This window comes from Myiozetetes cayanensis, unplaced genomic scaffold (assembly GCF_022539395.1).
Source record: "Myiozetetes cayanensis isolate MyiCay16 unplaced genomic scaffold, myiCay2020 scf2-11, whole genome shotgun sequence".
Classification (NCBI taxonomy): domain Eukaryota; kingdom Metazoa; phylum Chordata; class Aves; order Passeriformes; family Tyrannidae; genus Myiozetetes; species Myiozetetes cayanensis.
Genome location: NW_026087411.1, coordinates 79,159,893 through 79,174,455, shown reverse-complemented (window position 1 = coordinate 79,174,455; position 14,563 = coordinate 79,159,893). Strand labels below are relative to the sequence as shown.

Genomic DNA, 14,563 nt, shown 5'->3' with positions numbered 1-14,563 from the left:
AAATTACATAGCTTCTGTGTTTGATATATGTTCTTTCAGTGCATCTTTGCATGTAGGAAAGCAGTGTCTCTATCTTGGAAAAGGAACAGAGAATGAAAAAAATACCTGAATATCATATTACTAAAGATAGTAAAGTTCTGAAGTCTTTTTTTTTTCCTTTTTTTTCCGTGCTCCTTTCTTTCAAAGGTTTGTAGTTATAATCCTAAACCTGATTCAGAGTAAGTTAATTGCATTTTCAGTGGATGAGTTTAGGGAACCTAAAATCAGGCCAGTGCTTCAAACTTACCACATGAGCACTAACAAAGAGTGGAAGGTACTCTGCTCTTATAGACAGTAGAAGGCAAGAAGCTTCTGCTCTGAATATTTCTGTGAAAGCAGCTCTAAATTGCCTTCTGGAGGGGCTTGTTCTTATTTTTTTTTGTTTGTTTGAGTAAGGATACTAATAAAGGCATTAAATACTAGGTAGTTCATAATGAATCCAGATGGAGATTCCTACTCATTTATAGTAATTTTCCTCTTTACATAAGCCATGTGATGATCCAGAACTTGGGCATATGCGGTATTCTTCTGCAGAAGGTGAGCTTAACTTCTTGTCTGCAGACAAGTGGATGGCTTATGAGGATATCAATAGCAGGGATGTTAGGAAAGCAATCCTACTTCTTGCAGTTTTGCACTTTTGAGAAATCTTTCTGTTAAAAAAAAACCAAAACCAAACTATTTGAGGGATCTTTGTGGTGATTCCTGTTTCTCTTAATCAGGGAATATCAACATGTATGTCTAGTCTTGTGCTAGTTTTTATCTTCTGTCATAGCTGATGCCATGCTTTCCATTCCTTCCTTTAATGTGTGAGGTATCTTCTGGTTTTTGTCTGCTGTTCAGTTTATTATTCAGTCATTATGATCACAAATCACAGGAAAAATACCCTTAAAAATTTGTCTTTTTTTTTTCTAGGTGTAAATGTTACAGATCATGACTTGACTTTTAGAAGTCTCTCAGACTTCCTTCAGAATAACGTTACTCCTTATATAGCCTTCCTGGAAGCCAAAGATTGCCCAGGTAAATAATGTAATAGTTTTGCTGCTTGTTTGAATAAGGTATCAATTAACTAGAAATTTTGGCTTTTGCCCCCAAATGTAACAATAGTAGGTGGAGGGATCCCGAAGACTTTCTAAAGATTTGATCAAACCCATGTCATCATAGTAGTAATGCCTGCTGTATTTCAAGATGTATCCAGTTCTTTTTAAATCAGTGAAGATTGAAATACTACTTAGAAGTAGCATAAATGTCAGGAACACGTTGCTTAGTGTATTGCATGTCGATATTTTAAGGCGGGCTTTCTTCTTGTTTAGTTGGATAGTGTGTGTATGCATTTCAGGTTTTAAATGCTTGCAGTCACATTATTACAGCAAGGGAATGGGTATAATAAAATTTTGTCTCACTCTCCTCGCTTCTTTTTTATTTATTAAGTAAAAAGATTAAAAGTAACTTATGGCAGTATCCTCAGTTCTGTGGATTGGCTGCCTTATTTATTTTTAGGTCACTCTAGTGCCAGGTGGCTGGAGTTCAGGAAAGGTGGAAGACCAACATCTTAACCTGAGTTGTTGCTATCTGGGCAAGTAAATAGGATAATGTTTACTACATTAACAACATACCTTAATTCTTTCTGGAGCATGAGATGTGCGTTCTGGAGAGAGAAGGAGACTAGTTAGAAATGTGAAAAATAGTTGGAATAATGCAAAAAATAATTGGGGTAATATTTTAGAATATGGATTGGAGAAGTGTTACCAAATAACCAAATGTTTTTACCCTGTGTCTAAAATTTTTTGTGAAGGCATAAAAAATCTGATGCAGAAGCTGATGGGGCAGCTGATGAACTGCTATATAGATGTGGACTCTTTGGAAGATGAGGACTATGTGCAGGTTTCCCAGAATAGAATACGTTGTTCAATGTCTTCTCTTATCAAATGGTATGAGAGTGTAACAAAGGTATGTTGTTTGGGATTTTTTTTAATCACCAGTTGATGGAAATACCTGACCTTTGGATGTGCTTAAAACAGGAATTTAATAACTCAAGTTTCTGTGAGAAAATGCCAAAGGTTAACTTTTAATACTAAAAACCCCTTGAGATTAGCATGATTTGAATATAATATGTAACACATATAACAAATGTGGAGTTAGTTACTGATGATGTATGAATGTCAGAATTCTGAAACACAAGCAAAAAGTACTATTTTTTCATGTGTTTAACTGGGAACTAGAAGCTTAAAATGCAGTATCAACTTAATGCCAGATGCTTTTCTCCCAGGAGTGCTGAGATATTTTGTTTATTAAAACAAAACTTGATGGAAGAACAGCCATCCAGGGGAAAGGTACTGTATTACTGCTAATGAGCCATGATGTCTTCTGCAGCCCACAGTACATTGGCAAGCAGTAAGAAAATAACCCTCAAAATGTTTCTGTATCTTTCTGTTTGCTAAAGCTAATAAAGTTTTATACTTTGTTTCTGTCATGAATACAAGTTAGAACTGATTTTCAGATGACTTCATCAGAGCAGTGTGATAAACAAAAGTGTAATGAGTACATGCTCTTTTTATTACTTGGTAAAGATATAGGAAAAAAGCAGTGTGTCTGTACACAACTCAAATCTTCTCCCTCAATCCCAGTAGAACTTCACCAGTTCTGTCTCACAGAGCTATTCTTGTCTTTATTGGAATGTGTGCTTAAAGTCTGTTTATTCTTTGTACTTCATGCTGTGCCAAACAGAAGGATGAAAAATGGCAGTTCTAGATGCTAATAATAAATACAGCTGACAAAAAGTTCAGTCATGTCGCTTTGGAGTAATATATTATTGTAGATGGGATTCCCTCTTTTCATTTTACTGTCTTCTGTTTGTTAATGTTTAATGAACGGCTTTAAAGAAAACGGATTCTGAAACTCCAAGCAAAAAAAGAACTTCCTCTTCTACACACTGGCAGTCTCCTCCAGTTGTAGTCATTTTCAAAGACATGGAAAGTTTCACCACAAAAGTACTTCAAGACTTCATAGTCATCAGCAGGTAATGTGACTTGAAGTTTAGTTACTCCACTCTGACCGTTTTCTATTTGCAGCTGTTTTGAAATGTGACAGTGAGGCCAGTGTAGTACTGGCATCAAATATTAATGCTGCTTCTTTGCAGCAGCAATTGAGCAAAAACATAATTGCTAGGTTTTGGAGATAAATAATCCTAAAGATAACTTGTGTCTCTGAACCAGAGTGCCTAAGGACCATGTTGAGATACAGGGTGGCTGATCTAATTCTTCACGTAGTAGGATTTATTGGTACTAGTTGTTGTAGAATTTGTGAATGTGAAACTAATTTCTTAAGATGCCTAGATTTTTCTTCTGTAGGCTTTTAAAATTGTTTTCAAAGTATATTTTTGTGTGACTACTGATGTAATGCTGATTAAAGGTCACTAGCTTACTAAAAGGAGTGTATGTAAAGCTTACACAGTTGGTCAGGATCTGTAATTAGCAGCTGACTACTTCAGGTGCTCCTGTACTTCTGTTCTTCCTTAACCTGTCTTCCTTCATATCATCTCATGCATGCTAATCAAAAACTCATGCTGTTCTCCAAAAAGAGCGCCTTGCACTTAGTCCCCAGGTTGAAACTGCAGTTGCATCAGAACTGGGGCTGCAGTTGTACAGTTAATTCAGGGGCAACATGTGCACCTGACATTACCTCTAAACAAGGCCCAGGCAATTTCTCGTCCTGAGGGACCAACAATAAAAATAGTTTTCTACTTCAGATCTGGCAGATGGAATCCCAAGGGAACACTTTGAAAAGTAAAATCAGAAGTGCACAATTATGGGGAAATCATTAGGGTGAAAATAGTGAAAAATTAGGTTTTAGTAGTGAAAAATTAGGTTTTAATTGTTTTTTAAGCATTTTATTTTGCTTTCTGTGGCAAGGATAAATACCTAATTATGAGCCTATGGAATATAGATTAAGTCCAGCAAATCTTTTAACTTACCCCTTTCTGCGTTTGAGCTCAGTGCTGTAATAAGAACATAATGTGTTTGTTTCATGGGTTTCTATAATGTAACTATTATGGGTTTTTTTCTCCCTTCTCCCATTATCTAGTCAGCATATCCATGAATTACCTCTAGTGCTGATTTTTGGAATTGCTACATCACCGATGATTATCCACAGATTACTTCCTCACTCTGTTTCCTCTCTGCTGTGCATAGAGCTTTTCCAGTCCCTTTCCTGTAAGGACCACCTGTCTACTATAATTGACAAGGTAATTCCCTTTATAAATAGAAGGAGTGCGTGTGTATTGCAGCACAGTCTACATGTGTGGCCTTTAAACGTGGGTTGGTCTGAAGGTTTTGAAAAGGAATCTGTCCCTGAGAGCTGTGGATTTGGGATATTTCTACTCACAGCTGCAGAGCAGCTTAATGCTGAGAGCTCCCTTCTCACACTGAGACACACACCTGCTTTCATCTTTCATTTGCATTGACATCTGTGCATATATACTTGGGCAATCACACTCTCACATTCACACCTGCTTTGTTAAAGTAGTGCTTTGATTTTGAGTTTTACTTTGTTCCAGGAAAAGATAGCTTTAAAGTTAGAAAAATAACAGTTCAGCCTGAGTTTTGCCACCTCTCAGACATTTAGCTGAGTCACCCAAATGTTCAAGCCATATAAATGTGGTGCCTGTGGATTCTTGTCACATCGCTTTGTGCAGGATTTCCAAAATCGTTGTTATGCATGCTGAAAGTAGTGGTATCTCTGTTTGTTACAGCATTCTCTGTTCTGTTTGCAGTTTTACAAATAAATACAAACATAGCGTTAAGCAGAAAACTAAATTCAAACATTGCATTAGTAAAAGGTACTTAAAAAAATGGGGTAAAAGAATGAACTGAAAATCAATCTTTGCAGGGATATTTTAGTAGAAATACTGTTTTTAGAAGCTGGCAGTGTATTTACTATCTCATTTAGTTGAATGCTAACACATACTGAGAGTTGTATCAAATTGTATATATAAGTTTTGCTTATTTGAATTCAGGAGAAAATTTCTGCTATGGCTACTTTTTCTTTTTGTCTCTCTTTTAGCTGCTTCTGACAGCCCAGTTTCCCTTTAAACTGGGTGGGAAGGTTCTGCAGGTTCTCATCAACATATTCTTGTACCATGATTTTTCTGTCCAGAATTTTATCAAAGGATTTCAGGTAACAAGAATTCAAATGATGGTTGTGAAAACAAAGGGTAATTACTAGGCACTGAAAGATTTCGTAGGACCTACTATTGCTGAATTGTATGAAAAAATGTCCTTTGGAAACAGGTTGGGTCTATGAACAGATGCATGTTTTAAAACCTTAACTGATAAGGATTTTAGAGAAAACTTGTAGGGCAGGTATGAAGAAGCAAAAGAAGTAAAAGCTTACTCTGCCGCAAAACCCCCAACATTTTATGGCTATATTTAAAAGGGTGACCTGCCTTAGTGAGCAGAAAGAGCTGTGTTTTGCTATAGATTAACTTGTAGCTTTCTAACACCCCTGGCAGAACTCTCCATCTCTGATTTTCTGTACCAGCTCCTTGGACTCTGGTCTGTCTTGGTGTGAATAGGCTACAGCGGTGTTTCTTCCCCTCTTGAACTTTTCTGGCATAGTTTCTGGATGCACACTTGTTACTTTTTCAGGGAAATAGTAGCTACAGGGTCACTTACTTTGAGCCTCAGAGTAGGTAATGCTTGTGCTCCAAGCAGCTGTGCATCGGTGCGGAGTTAAATTTACCCTCTCTCAGGAGACAGAGTGGAGGAGTTCAAGGTTTCTAAAAATAGTCTGTAGAGAACACAATAATTAAATTTTTGTTGGCTTGTGTAGATCTTCGTATCTAGATGTATTTCTGTGTTTGAGTCTCCTTGTAGCTTTTGTAGATTGCAGACAAGAGTTCTCTGAAGAATTTGTAGCCCCTGTAATCTGTTTTAATACAGGTTTGTGAAATTGTTTCTTTCTTGCCTAGTTCCATGTGTGACCCTGTTAGTAAAACATGCTCTTTTAATGTTACAGACCTTTGGAGTTTCTCGAATTCTTTGCTATCTAAGATTCAGTGATTTCATGTGGCCAGAAGAAATATCCTAGCTGTAGTACCTCTTCCTGCAGACAGACCTGTGTGGGCTTTCATAGGTTTCAGCTCCTCTAATTTGAAAGAGTCATCAAAATCTAATAATTCTCCATTGGCCTGATATGAAAATGCAAATTCTAGCCCTGACAGCATATGGCTGTGTCCTTGTGTGTAAAAGTATTCAATGATGAAGCAATTTCAGATCAGATTTTCTAAGTAATAAATAGAGGGAATCACAATCATCTCATTACGTCTAAGCATGTTGTTAACTTTTCTGATAGGAAGTGTCTTTCCTCTTTGACAGTTTTCATGTTTTAACAGTTTTTAGTGAGACAGTGTGTTTGATTGGGGTTTACCTGGTTTTTAAGAATAGGTGTGATGAGCATATGCTATTGTTCTGCAAGGCCCTAATGCTGCAAACATTTAATGCGGGTAAAATCAGTGATAAAGTGCATTTGTATGTGTGCATAGACAGAGCTTAACAGTGTATTTTTGTGTACATGAAGCAGAAATTGAAATTAGAACATGTGGTAATATTGCTTGTGTACAGCAGTTGCTCTTCATACCTTTGAATGCAGCCTTGGGTATTTGTGAGCACTGGAGCTGAATATGTAGCCTAAACAATGCAGTAATTCACATAAGTGAATATAAGATATTTGACAAGCTGTAGTTACTACATAGGAGAGGGGAAATATGAGATACTGAAAATTAACAGCACAGACAGCAAAGAAGGTAATTATGTGATTGTTTAATCAGTGCCCTGTATTGACTTACGGAATCTTTATGAATTGTAATGCATTTTTTAAGAGAGTACCATTACTGCCATTGTAGTATATGCATTGCAGTAATAAGAAAGCATTAAAAGGAAGATAGATATAGCAGGGAAAGGATGGATTTTATTATCATCCTTATTTCTTGCTTTGTTTTTCAGCTCTGTATTGTGGAGCACTTCTATTCCCAGCCTCTTAGTGTACTGTGTTGCCAACTGGTAGATCTTCAGAAGAGAGTTAATTCTTTATCTCATGATCAGTGTGAAAACATTCGGAGACTGCCCTCTTTTAGAAGGTAAAAGGGGAAATAAATTTTTTGGACAATTATTTATTGAGTCAGCTTTAAAAAAGACAAAAGAGCAAAGGTAAATTGATCAAATGGAGGACAGGAAGCCTTAATATTCTAGTCTGGAGGGTAGAGCTTCTGTGGTGTGTGATCACTTTAAGTTTTTTTTTTCTTCTTGTTCTCAATACAGAAACAAGCTATTGTGACAAATAACCATATCACTTTTGAATTTGTTAAGCTGATTTTGGAGTATAATCTTCAGGGTTTTGGAGTAACCTTTCAACTTGTTGGATCTGCCTGTCCTTTTTCAAGGACAGTCCAAGGGACATTTCTTTCCAAAATAAATCTTTGTAGCAGCATAAACATTTTAATTTCTCTTTAACCTTAGAATCTTCCTTTACTTTATAATTTTATGTGGTTTTCTTTCTTGCCATCAGGTATGTGGAAAAGCAAGAGTCAGGGAAACAGGTTGCACTGCTGACAACAGACAACTTCTTGAAGGTAAAATTTTAAGAATGTCTTTGGAAAACAAAGATAACTTGCCCAATATATTAGTTTGCGGAGCATAATAAAATACAAGACCAGAGATGTGTAGTTCTATATAGCCTTTTCATATGGGACATACTGTATTTCATGTCCAGTAATGAAGAATTAGGATTGGCAGGTCAAAATTCCAAATCTCTAGGGTTGCCAGGTCAGCTTTTATACGAAACTGCACAACTTTCTTGCATCAACTTTCAGTTATGTCTAGAAATATAACTGCTTAAAAGGAAGGTTACAAGGTTTATTTATGGCCAAGTCTTCTCATGCTTACTCAGACTGACTTTCTTGGAAGTTCATTTAAGTGTTTGAAGAATGTGTAAGTAATCTTGGAGGTTATTTCATAAGCTCTTAATCCTTCATACCCTCTGTGTAGTTTCTGATTGAACTCAGTAGGGCAGAGTCTGTGTCCCAAGGCACACATTCACACTAGATCTCATACAGGATTAAAACTTCAGTTTTTTACATGTTTATCTGAAGTTCTGTCAAGTGATTGAAGTCAGAGTACTACTATTGTGAGCCCTTTAGGAATTCACCAACAAAAATCTGTTGGGTATTTTTATTTTCTGAACCACTCCCAGTAGAAGCATTGCTAAAAGTAAAGGGTTTCTCCCAACTCTTCATTTCAAGTCTAGCTAATAATTTGAAATTATGTAAAAGTGGTGATCTATATCTGTCATCTATATTTATGGAAATAACATTGCATAGTCTTCTAATAAGGTTTTCAAACTCTTCTAAAACAGAGTATGCCTTTTCACTTCATTATTTGACAAAATACATTGCTATTTATTTATATTAACTACATCAGTCTTGAGCTAAGAAACAAGATGGGGCAAATATAGATGGGTTAATAATGCTCTGGCTTTGGGGAAATAAGATTGATGTAGCAGCATTAAAGAGAACATTTTTATTACTTTTTTTGTAGTGGGGATAATTTTTTTCTTAATGCTACTACTTAGAATTATGGTACAAACTTGTGAGTGTCAACCCTAAGGTCTAGGAAGTCATTTAAACAGTTGTTACATCAGTGACTCATAAATTTCAATATATTAAAAAGTCTGTGGGGAGAAATGTCATTAATGTTTTTTAACGTCAGAAAGCTGTGCAGCATCAAGTATCTTTGCTGTATTCAGTCTTTGCAGTGTGATGCCTTTTCTTTCCAGTGATAGTGAGTATCCATCCAGTAGAAGTCAATAATTTCTTTTTCCTAATATGTGATTTTTTTTTCCTGCAGTTCTAAATCCATGAATACACAAAAGTCACACAGGAGCAGCAACTCAATATTTCTTTATTTTCTGTGAACTTTTTTTTACCTAACGTGTACCTAACTAATAAAAACAGCAACCACCCACAATATAAGAAACAAATTTTTAAATGCATTTGTAATATAAAAATGTAAATTTTCAAGTAAAAGTAGCTATATAACTTCTCATTGCCTATTAAAGGAATAGTGTATAGTCTCATTATTGAGAGATAACATACCAAATCTAGAGGCCTAACTGCATGTGAAAATGGTAACATAACAATTGTAATCAATAACAAATCTCTAGTGAGCTGGAGGAAGAAAGTATACTTTAATAAAATGCCATGTAAATGCAGTGAACTATTGAAACACAGCTCTTTTGCTCAGTGATCTTAATTTAATATTGGTGATTTTAATTATAGCACACTACAATGTCAGAACTTCAGAGTCACTTTAAGTGCTTTATGAGAGTTTTAAATGGATGTCAGAATGACTTAAAAAAATTATTCTGTCACTGTAGGAAGAAACACAGAAATTGCTGGAGGACTTACATGTTTACCACGAAAATTATGTTTCAGTTCTGAGATGTCTTCATGTTTTCACATCTTCCCTTCCAAAGTATCCTTTGGGCAAACAGGTGATGTACTGTTATATATGGGGTTTGTTGTATTTTTTCTCTAAGTATGATGATGTCTGAATAAATATTTGCTCTTTCTCTTTGTTTACTAACGTGCTGGTTTGCCCTCTGCTTCTTAAAATGGAGACAGATGCTTTCTTGTGGAGGGCAGCAGTGGTTTCTTTCCGGGCATGGGTGATACCTTGTCAGTCAACAGGAAGGAGTTTCCAGGAGGATGCAGATGCACATATCAGCAAAAGAATCCACACACTGACTTTCCCATATCTGGGACATCTGTTTGCATTGCAGACAATGTATACCCTTCTACCACCTATTAGATCACCGGTCAAATTCAGATGAAGAGACTGAGATTTTAGCAACTTTCTGTACAGGAAAAAACGATAGTTAAGGAACAGTGATAATTGCTTTTAATAACCCTGTTTCTCTAATGTGATTAATTCACTTTCTCATGCTCAGCAATTTCTTCTTCCAGTAGAAGAGCAATATATTCTGTGCATGTGCACTTGTCCCTCAGTTCTCCATGTATTACATACTTAACTAGAATCTGTCACGAACTATCAATGCAGCCTGAACTGTACCAGTATTTGAGAATAACAGGAGAGTTTAGCTTGGGCATTTGGTTGGAGTTCTTCTCTGTTCACTGCAGTTATCTTCATCTGAATGTTAGTTGCTTGAAATCTGGTGCAGAGCAACACACTCTCCAGCAACACCAGAAGTTTAGTTCTGGAAGATACTAAATGCTCATGATTCTTTTGCAGTCATTCTACATCTTTGGAAAACAAGCTCCAAAAGAACTGCACATTACTTAGAACAGCTTGTTGTAAGATTTCCGCATTGCTTTGTAAAACATTTCATCCTTTCTTCACCTTCTGCATAACAGATCAGAGAGCTGCACTGTGCATGTTTGGAAAACCAAGTGTGGGAGACAGAAGAGTATGAGTCATCTCTTCAGCTAGCAAGGTGATTTCCCCCCCACACACCCATTGTGTTTTGATTCCACTGTACACACGGAGAGTATCAATCATCAGTTATTCTGGAACTTAAAGCTGAGGGTATTATGTAGTTACAGCTAGCTTTAGGATTGTTTGCAAATGTAAATGACTGCTGTTTTCATTTTGGTTTTCTACTGATTTCTACAAAATTCAAACAGGTTCTAATATCTCATATACCCTGAGTAATTATGCTGAAACCACTGAGATTATTTTGTGTGAATGAGAACATGAGTTGGGGTTTGTCTTTTAAAATATGATTGTGTTAGATATTATCAATCAAATTATTAATGTTAGTTGGCTTCAATGTTAATCTGCTGTGAAAATTAGAATCTCTTCCAAATGAACAGTAGCGGAGACCTTTCTTTTTTTATTTTACCGCTTTCCCTCTGTTCTTCTTTTTTCTGATAGTTTGTATAGGGACTGGGTTAATTTTTTGTGTTATTGTAAGAGTAGGACTTTAGGAGAGCCTACACTTGTGTTGCCTGCCAGTTTTCTTAATAGAAGACATTTCAATTGCAGTGTTACAGCTACAGACTTTTAAATGGGCTTCAAACAGACGCGTGGCAGGTGTCCTGATAGTTGCATTCGTTCAAATAATACATCGGTTCTGTCGCACAGGAGTCAATGCAACACCGTTGCCGTAACTGCCTCTTCTAGAGCCCCTGAGCTGGTTAGGTTTGGTGTCTCACAACTGTAAAAGTGAACAGAATAAAACGTGTCAGTGGTGGGTGAAGAATAACTTTCTGGGCTCATATACACAAGGATATATATGCTTCAGACTGCACCTTTGCCATGCTGAGTGGTTCTTACACATAGCCGCTGCTCTGTGTTCTTCACTCTCATCTCTTTGAACGGATTACAAGCTTGATTTGTCATTTCTGCAGTCTGTCCTAATTCCTTCTCTGACTCTCCTGACTCTTGACAGCATTCAGTCACCTATCAGCTCTTGCCCACAAATGTGTCATTCTGCTTTCCTGTATTGTCTGTCTGTAATCTCTTAATAACACTTGGCCATTTTACCCTCCTTTTTCTTCTATGTTTAATTTGCTTTCATCCTCTCTGAATTCATCTGTCTCCTATCTCAGAGCTGATGCTGCCATCAGATTCTGGCTTGCTCCCCTTTTATTCTTATCTGTTCATCTCCCTCCTGTTGTTCTTCTGGTCTTGGCTCCCACTGTGGGAGCTCCTGATAGAAATACAGTGAACATGGTCATTCCTTTCATAGATGATGATTCTATGATTCTTTGTTTTTATCCAGAAAGTCTATTAATTTCCTAACAAAACTCCTCCAACATAATTTCTTCAAATACTTGGAATTCTAGCTGTGATTATTTCCTTTTCAGCTCGTAACTTTAATTCTACCTTCCATTTTACACATACTTCCTCTTGTCTCTGCTTTTTCTATATGGAATCTTGCTTGTCATCTGTTAGAAGAAAATGATGAAGTGTGGGCTTTCCAATTCTACTCGTAATCCTATTTTTCCCCTTTTGCTCAGGTTTAGAAGAACTCACTATTCCTTAATATCTCTGCCTTCCCAGGAGCCACATTACCTGTTGATATCCTTATGTTCACCCTTCCCCATCTCATATTCTTTTTTTCAATGTTTTTCTGAAATCCATTTTTTTTCTTATATTTAGAAAGCAAAAAATAGAAAAGCTTTGGATCAGCTTATTTCTCACTTTCTAACCAAGTATCTCTTTTGCCTTTCATGAATTATGTTTGAATGTGGGGTTTTCAGTTATTGAACTGAGTTTCTTTTGTGATTGGTTTCTCTGTTTCAGATTTCCTTGGACAGGCTTTTATCCCTTCTACTAGAAAGGCCAACCCCAAAGATTGCGTTTCAGCTCGCTTAACTTTAGCAGTCCAGACAGTAGTTTTTCTTCTGGAGTTGCCTAGAGTCGAAAAAGTGTGAGCTTTATTTCACATTGGAATAATCCAATCAGAAGAGAGAGAAGATAAGAGATGCTGGAGAGCGTTTCACTTAATTGGTTATGTGGAGCTGACTGCCTGAATCATCTGGTCAAGCTTCCAGGTGGCAAAACTTGCAGTCTGACCTATTGTCCTCTGTCTAGACATGGTACTCTGTTTTTTGTCTGCCAATCAGTGATGGCTTTTCATCACATGGTGCTTATCACAGTCCTGCCCTTCCGTGACGGCCCCGTCATTTTGGTGCTGACCAATCTCTGTTATCATTTCTTCAGTTGATTCCCCACTTCACCATTCAGAAGGAGCTTCTGTGGACTTTGTCCTAGCTTCCTTTCTTCTCTTTCATAACTTGTTTCTGAATAATCAGACAGATTTATTTACTGCCTTGTGGTGATCTGAGATCTTACTTTCTGCTTTAAGCCTGACTCCTAGGCGAATTAAAATCTTAACCCCACTCTTTGATAACTGGCATACCTTGCAGTAATCTCAAGCATAAAAGGTTGAAAAGGATCCTTTACTGTTTCCTCATACAGGATAACCAACCCTTCTGTTCTTTGGGCCCTGGAATCCCATTGTTGTCGTAAATAAGTTTTTCTACAACTTGCAGTTTCGTTTTGAATAATATTACTAAAATAAATTTGCTCTTTCTCATTCACAGATCTCCAGATCTGTTTATCCTCTGTCCATCTTGGGTGTTTAATTATTGCAGTGTTTTGTCTGGCCTGGAACAAGGCTATCTTGTTTACCCATTGTATTATAGAAGATGGTTTACAAATGTTTTCTAGCCTGTTGTGTGGTCAAGGCCATCCTTTGTGTTGCTAACTCCTGATGCTTTTCTGTACAAAACAAGTGTATCTGAAGGCAGTAGCTGATTTGCAAAAATCCATAACCCTGAGGTAGATAAACTGAAGCTTCAAATTCTTTTATAAGCATTTAACATCAACTGCCAGTCAGAAACTAGAGCTCAAATTGCAGTTGACCCTCCAGATATCCACAGAGCTTCCCCAGCCTCTTCTGAATTCTCCCTTAAATTCCTTAGTCAGTAGGTAGCTGATATGGAAACACACTGCCTGACACACTGACCACCATCCTCTAATTCTTTGTCATGCTCCCTTCCGTGTGTAGCTGTGCTTTTTGTGTCTCCTAAAATCCTCAAACGACTAGCATTAGTTTTTTTTATATAGCACCTTTGTCTTGTGTAAGGCAAAGCAAACCCACAAGAACAGGCTGGGAATGGCTTTTAGTAACAGAGGCTGTGGTTGTTCAGAACCAGAGTATTTAGCAATGGGGACCTCTCATGCTGCATGAAAAAAGTTAGATGCATGTGTAATGGTAGTGACCAGATGCAATGACTAATTCTGGATTTCATTTATGGATATTTGCAAGGACTTGCTTTGATATCATTTAAATTAAGATTATGAGATTGAGCAGTGCTTGGTGAGATTTGTAAAAGGCCTTAATAATTTAACAGTAAGTAAATGCAGGGCTGGAGGTGGGGCTAGATGATCTCAAGAGGTCCCTTCCAACTTGAATGGTTCTGGGATTCTAGTGGTGGCTAGATTTACAGCAATTAAAAAAAACCCAAAAAACAAACCACCAAACGAAAACCCCAGCAATTCTGATTTCATTCGAGAGTCATTCTGAATCACAGAGAGTAATGGATTTTGCGGATGTGTGTTTACATACTGATTTTTTTTTTTTTTTTTACTATTACATTTACTGTTCTTGGGAGTGAGTTATGAACCCTACCATACTTGGGCTTTAAGGTTTGGGGGCTTTTTTTGGCTTAGGGTTTGGTTGGTTGATTGGTGCTTTTTAGGTTTTTTGCTCTCTCACAGTTACAAAAATTGTAACTCCTGTATCCAGCAAGTGGTTTTAGGCAGAGTATCAGAAAAACTTTTGTTTTGCAGGAAAATGTGAAGGACAGCTTCACCAAACAAAATTGGTTTGTTTCTGTTAATGACAGCAAAAAAAAAAAACAAACAGATTTTACTGCTAGACTAAATGCTTGGAATCTCAGAGTTTTTTTCATTTAAAAGGAGCTTTTCAATTCTTATGGTTG

The 14,563-nt window shown here is 36.9% G+C and overlaps 1 protein-coding gene across 3 annotated transcripts in view; it reads left to right on the top strand.

Annotated features, from left to right (window-relative positions):
- ORC3 (origin recognition complex subunit 3) overlaps nt 1–14,563 on the top strand; it is a 32,597-nt gene that overhangs the window by 6,442 nt on the left and 11,592 nt on the right. For all 3 annotated transcript variants that reach the window (XM_050315087.1, XM_050315088.1, XM_050315089.1), the window contains 9 exons: nt 952–1,056; nt 1,832–1,986; nt 2,919–3,055; nt 4,120–4,279; nt 5,098–5,211; nt 7,038–7,171; nt 7,600–7,663; nt 9,466–9,582; nt 10,463–10,542. In XM_050315087.1, coding sequence (XP_050171044.1) covers nt 952–1,056; nt 1,832–1,986; nt 2,919–3,055; nt 4,120–4,279; nt 5,098–5,211; nt 7,038–7,171; nt 7,600–7,663; nt 9,466–9,582; nt 10,463–10,542 — 1,066 coding nt within the window. The remainder of the gene's footprint in view (nt 1–951; nt 1,057–1,831; nt 1,987–2,918; nt 3,056–4,119; nt 4,280–5,097; nt 5,212–7,037; nt 7,172–7,599; nt 7,664–9,465; nt 9,583–10,462; nt 10,543–14,563) is intronic.